Here is a 6000-nt window from a genome sequence, read left to right on the forward strand (position 1 = left end):
GGCGTTCTCCCCGTGACCTGCGTGGGTTTTCTCGGAGATCTTCGGTTTCCTCCCGCACTCCAAAGACATACAGGTATGTAGGTTAATTGGCTTGGTTAATGTAAAAGTTGTCCCTAGTGTGTGTGGAATAGTGTTAATATGCAGGGACCGCTTGTTGCCGTGGACCTGGCGGACTGAAGGGTCTGTTTCCACGCTGAATCTCTAAACTAAAAATCTGGTTTGGTAAAACACGGAGTACCATGAATTTCTTTACTTCTGTACAAGGACAATCCAGACGAATGCAAAGTATCGCAATTTTAAAGTTAAAGTCGAGTAAAGTTTGCAGTAAGTGTCTGGACCTTGTCTGGAAAGATCGTGGGGTGCACCATAGGTCTTAAACGTTGATCAAGAAGGCATACAGAGTCCAGTTGGGCACTGAGTTTCGAAGTTGGGAACTCAAATCGCAGATGTATAAAACTCCTTTAGTTAAGCCACATTTGGAGTATCATGTGTCATTCTGGTTGCAACAATATAGAATGGAAGCTGAGCTTTTGGAGAGAGTGCAGAAGATGTTTACTGGGATGTTGCCTGGATTGGAGTATATAGCTACAAGTTGAGGTTGGACAAACTTGAATTCTCTGGAGTGTTGGAGACTGAGCGATGATCTGATAAAATGATGAGAAAAATAGATAGTCAGTCTTTTTCCCTCCCAACGTGGAAATGTCAAATAACAGAGCTTAGGTACAAGGTGAAAGGCTTCTTCTTCTTCTTGTGTATGGCGTGCACAGCCTAAAGTTGTAGGGCAACTTGTTCTATTTGATCTTGTTTGATTGTGCGCACCAGGTTGATTGCATTCGTCGAAACAGGGCGGACCACGTGAAGGTTGCAATCTCCCACCCCAGGTGAAAGGCAAAAAATGTAAACTAGATTGACGAAGCAAGTTTAGTTTATACACAGCAATTGGTAGATGCCTGGATCACACTATCGTGGGAGGTGGTAGAAGCAGATACCATAGCAATGTTGAAGAGGCATTTAGGCAGACAGATGAACAGGTAGGAAAAGAGGATACAGACCACGGGCAGGCAGATGGCATTAGTTTAGATTGCCAACATGGACGTGTTGGGTCAAAGAGCCCCTTCTGTGTACTAAGAGGCGGCTATTTGGGCCATCATATGACTACAACCATTTGAACTGCCTAATGAAGATAGACACAAAATGTTGGAATAACTCAGTGGGACAGTTAGGGGATATGGGGAGAAGGCAGGAACGGGGTACTGATTGTGGATGATCAGCCATGATCACATTGAATGGTGGTGCTGACTCTAAGGGCCGAATGGCCTACTCCTGCATCTATTGTTTATTGTCTCTGCACCTATTGTCTATTGTCTCTGCAGAGAATGGATGACGTTTTGGGTCGAGACCCTTCTCCAGCCAACCCATTCCTTCTCTCCATAGTTCCTGTGTTGGAACATTCCATGTTATCTCAGGTAGGGAAGATGGGTAATACCTTCAACGAAAGATTAAAAAAATTAAACAACTATATCGAAATACTTTTACAATCTTTATAAAAGTGTTTCCCTGATCAAATGAACTCTGATCAATTGCAATGATAATATCATGAAATGGGACACCCCCGTATCTGGTTTTACTTATGTTGTTTGATTTCTTATGTTATGGCATTATAATTTTCAACACTTTGATTCTTCTAAAATTCCTCTGCCTCACATAATTTCCGCCTACTAACTCTTGGACCCACCTAATCCCCAGTCTCCCCAGTGATCTGAATCGGATCCAAAACAAGGCAGAATTGATACCTTGTACTGAGTCATCTAGAAGTTAATAGATGCCACCCTTCTGGAAAAATGATTAATATAAAAAGATTTTCTTACAATCCAACAATGTAAACCATAATGTCAAATGGTATCTTTCAATGATCTACTCCAATATAGCATTTGAGGTGCCGTAGCGGTAGAGTTGCTGACCCAGGCTCAATGCTGACTATGGGTGCTATCTGTACAGAGTTTGCACGTGCTCCCTGTAACTGCCTGGGTTTTCTCCGGGTGGTCCGGTCTCCTCCCACATTCCAAAGACCTGCATGCTTGAAGGTTAATTGGCTTCTGTAAATTGTCCCTAGTGTGTAGGATAGAATTAGTGTACGGTGATCACGGTCGGCACAGATACGATGGGCTGAAGGGCCTGTTTCCACGTTGTACTAAAGCTAAAAAAAAACTAATAAAAATTTAATGACACTGAAATGTATAAATATCTTAAATATTCCTTATCAGATGCTTTTTTTCATTTTCAATCAGTTCAATGATATTGACAGCAATGCTTAAAATTCATATAAAATCTGTGCCAATATTTGGCATCACTGCCCTTCAGTGTCTAATTTTAAACACAGATTAAGGGTGATACAACACTACATCATGGAAGTGAATGGACACAGTCCCCACTCTGTCTCCGTGCTCAGATCATATATCACTCGAACAGCAAAAGCTGCAGTTTCCGCCACTGTGCAGGTCATCAGATGTTGAGAGACATCACCAGCAGTACAGCCGAATTTGGAACAGCACGGCGTCATGAAATATCCCCACTATCCTTCAATCTGCACCCTCGGTTCATATCCCACCCCAGTCATTCCTTATTCTCCCCGTTCCCGTCCTCCAGAAGGTACAGAAGCTTGAAAGCGCGCACCACCAGACTGGAACAGCTTCTTTCCCCTTCTCTGTTCTAACACTTCTGAATGGTCTTTCTAAAAGCACGGGTATTGTCTGATTCACCTCCACCCCATTCTGGCATTGGACTTAGTTTATGGAACTGGTGCGCTACAATGCTGAAAACTATATTCTGCACTCTGCATCTTTACCTTCGATCTGTCTATTGTATAGGCATTGCAACTTAAACAATAGCTGACTTGTGCAAAACAGTCAGCAATTCTGTACTCAGTCCCTAGACCAAGAAAGGCAGTTTGTAATTTCCACAACACTGTACAATCATGCAAGTTTACACCAGAAACAAGGCGACAATGGCGGAAGTGCTTACCCAGAAGGCTGTGTGTCGTAGAAAGTGCCCCGGACATGCCGAGTCAGCTAATACTCTCAGTGAGTTATTTCGGGCAAGGGATAGTGATTCTGACTCACGTAAAATCTGACTGACATAAGGGTTCACGGAACATAACTCTTACGCAAGTTGGGTAGTGCCTGTATTTGAGTTTGAATTCAGTAGATTTAATTTAATTTTTTAATTTAGAAATACAGCATGGAAACAGGCCCTTCAGCCAACGTCGCCAACCTGCACTCTAGTTCTATCCTACACCTTGGGGACAATTTTACAGAGGCCAATTAAGTCACAAATCTGTCCGACTTTGGAATGTGGGTGGAAACCGGAGCACCCGGAGGAAACCCACACGGTTACAAGGAGAATGTGCAAACTCCACACAGACAGCACCCGTGGTCAAGATCTATTCTGGGTCTCCGGCGCTGTAAGTCAGCAACTCTACCGCTGCAACATCACAATAGAAAAAACACTGTGTGAAGGTGGAAAAATAGATCATCCACGAAACAAATGGTTAAGCAGACACGATGGGCTGAATATCCTAATTCTGCTCCTATGTCTTATGATGTCTTCCCACCCACTCTTGTGTTACTACTCTTTGATTCCTACAGGTGTCAGAGGTTATGGGGAGAAGGCAGGAGAATGGGGTTGGGAGGGAGAGATAGATCAGCCTAGATTGAATGATGGAGTAGACTTGATGGGCCAAATGGTTTAATTCTACTCCTATTCCTTATGACCTTACTCCTTCCTCATGGTCCAGTTCCCCCTTGAACGCCAATGGTGATTGGTGACCCCATATTCTGACCATGACCATTCTCTACTGAAAGGAACCTTCTCCCGAATTCCTTAATGAATTATTAGAATTGATCATAATTTTGACATTTGCCCAGCTGGATTACTTCAATCGCTAAATTCACATTCCAGCGAGCATCGGGCACCGCGAGTTCAAGGTAAATGGTAAAACTTCCCTGTACGTCAAACGCCACAAAAAAAAAGGTTTTTACGTATTTAAATTGAAACCCAGCAAGATTGTCCGTGTCCTATCCGTGAGACGGTGAGCGAAAACAAACGGTGCAAAATAATCAGACACAAGGAGTTGCAGACGCTGGTTTACAAAGCAAAATGATACAAAATGCTGGAGTAACTCAGCGGGTCAGGTAGCATCTCCGGAGAACATGAATAGGTGAAGCTTCGGGTCGGGACCCTTCTTCACATCGCCTATACGTGTCCTCCAGATATTCAGATTCAGATTCAATGTTATTGTCATTGCACTTTTCAGTGCAACGAAATGGTTTATGCTACCTGTCCCGCTGAGTTACTCCAGCATTTTGTGTCTGAAGAAGGGTCTCGACCCGGAACGTCACCCATTCCTTCTCTCCAGAGATGCTGGTTGTCCCGCTGAGTTACTCTAGTATTTTGTGTCTATAACCTAGAATCTGCAGTTCCTTCCTACGCACTTTGTGTCTTCGTTCGGTGCAATAATGAGGATGCTGTTGGTAACTAATCCCCCCACCCACCACCAAAAGTCCAGCATTGCATCTCCAGCACATACTCACAATGACCCCCGGGTAGTATCCTCCGACTGAAACATTCAGGGTCCGTGTGGTGGCTGCCAAACCCACTGTCAGAATCAACACGGAGGCAATGAGAAGCGAACCACTCACCAGCAGGGAGGCTCTCTTCCTTTTATTGAAGAGCCCTGTAAAGAGATGGCACGGTGTTATCTTCCCCCATCCACAGTCCTCTGTGTGAAGCAGAGGTCACGGGCGGAGAGTGGGTCAATGCATGCTGTCCAGCGGCCTGGGCACCCGGGGCAAGCAGCGGCTGGCGTGCAAGGGGAAGGGAGAGGATGCGATGGCCGCTCTCACCTTGCTCGCGACGGCCGTGCATTCACTCACCTGCTGACTCGTGCAGGGTTAATCCATTGGGCTGCTGGGTCAGAGAGTGCTGCATGCTGACCGACCCCCGCTGCAGACTGAGCCCTCAAGCCGGGAGAAGCAGGGAGGATGGAGGGTGCATGTTGCTCTGCCCCTGTCCCCGGGGATGTGTGTGTGTGTGTGGGGAGAGGCGGCGTCTGCAGCCCCGCTCACTGCCCGCCGCCGGCCGCACTGCCCGGCGCATGCGCCGCCCGGCCCGGCCCGGCCCGGAGCGCGAGGGCACGGAGCGAGCTCCAGGCTCGGCTCAAGCTGCAGCGCCCGGGACCCGCTTGCAAAGGCAACGCTCCTGTCCTGGCTGGCTGCAGAATGCTAATGCAAAAACACCAACACTATCTCCATCACCGCTCTCCCTTGGTCCCTACAGCAACCGCACTCTTCTTCAATGCAAAGGCTCCAACACTATCCTTCTCTCCAGAGATGCTGCCTGGCCCGCTGAGTTACTCCAGCATTGTGTGTCTATCTTCGGTTTAAACCAGCATCTGCAGTTCCTTCCGACACCCTCGCATTCTTCCAATGCTCCCTACACCAGCCACACTCTCCCGTCATCTACAAATACTTTGCACAATTAAAGTTCCTATTGGAAAGAGTGTTTTATTGTCATGAATGAAATTCTTACTTGCAGCAACACAACAGAATATGTAAACATGGTACTCTGTAAATAATATAATAAACGAGAAAAACATATACACACATAGACATACATATGTTTATATCCCCATATTTATACACATACACACACACATAAAAAACAAAGAAACAACAATAGTGCAAAAAGGCCGAATAAATGTCCCCAAGTCTATGTAGTTTAGAGGTTACTTGGAGTTTTATGCCGTATTGTGTGTACAAACTGTCTTGGTTGCACCAGGGTTTTTTGTTTCTTTATTATATTATCTATTGAGCACTGTGTTTTCAAACTGCAAACAAGAAATACTTTGTTCCGCTTCAGTATATATGACTATAAAACACTCTTGATTGACCAATCTAACTTCTAGGTTGTAATGTGTTAATTTTAGCACGCATAACTCATTAT

At 45.3% G+C, this 6000-nt stretch overlaps 1 protein-coding gene across 2 annotated transcripts in view; it reads right to left on the reverse strand.

Annotated features, from left to right (window-relative positions):
* tmem255a (transmembrane protein 255A) overlaps nt 1-5155 on the reverse strand; it is a 50709-nt gene extending 45554 nt beyond the window's left edge. Inside the window, exons 1-2 of one of the 2 annotated variants that reach the window (XM_055644075.1) lie at nt 4932-5155; nt 4590-4732 (exon numbers count right to left, since the gene is read on the reverse strand). In XM_055644075.1, the coding sequence (XP_055500050.1) occupies nt 4590-4732; nt 4932-4986 (198 nt within the window). In that variant the 5' untranslated portion in view covers nt 4987-5155. The remainder of the gene's footprint in view (nt 1-4589; nt 4733-4931) is intronic. The other variant, XM_055644074.1, reaches the window with a different exon arrangement.
* Nucleotides 5156-6000: the final 845 nt, after the last annotated feature.

This window comes from Leucoraja erinacea, chromosome 12 (assembly GCF_028641065.1).
Source record: "Leucoraja erinacea ecotype New England chromosome 12, Leri_hhj_1, whole genome shotgun sequence".
In the NCBI taxonomy this organism is placed as follows: domain Eukaryota; kingdom Metazoa; phylum Chordata; class Chondrichthyes; order Rajiformes; family Rajidae; genus Leucoraja; species Leucoraja erinaceus.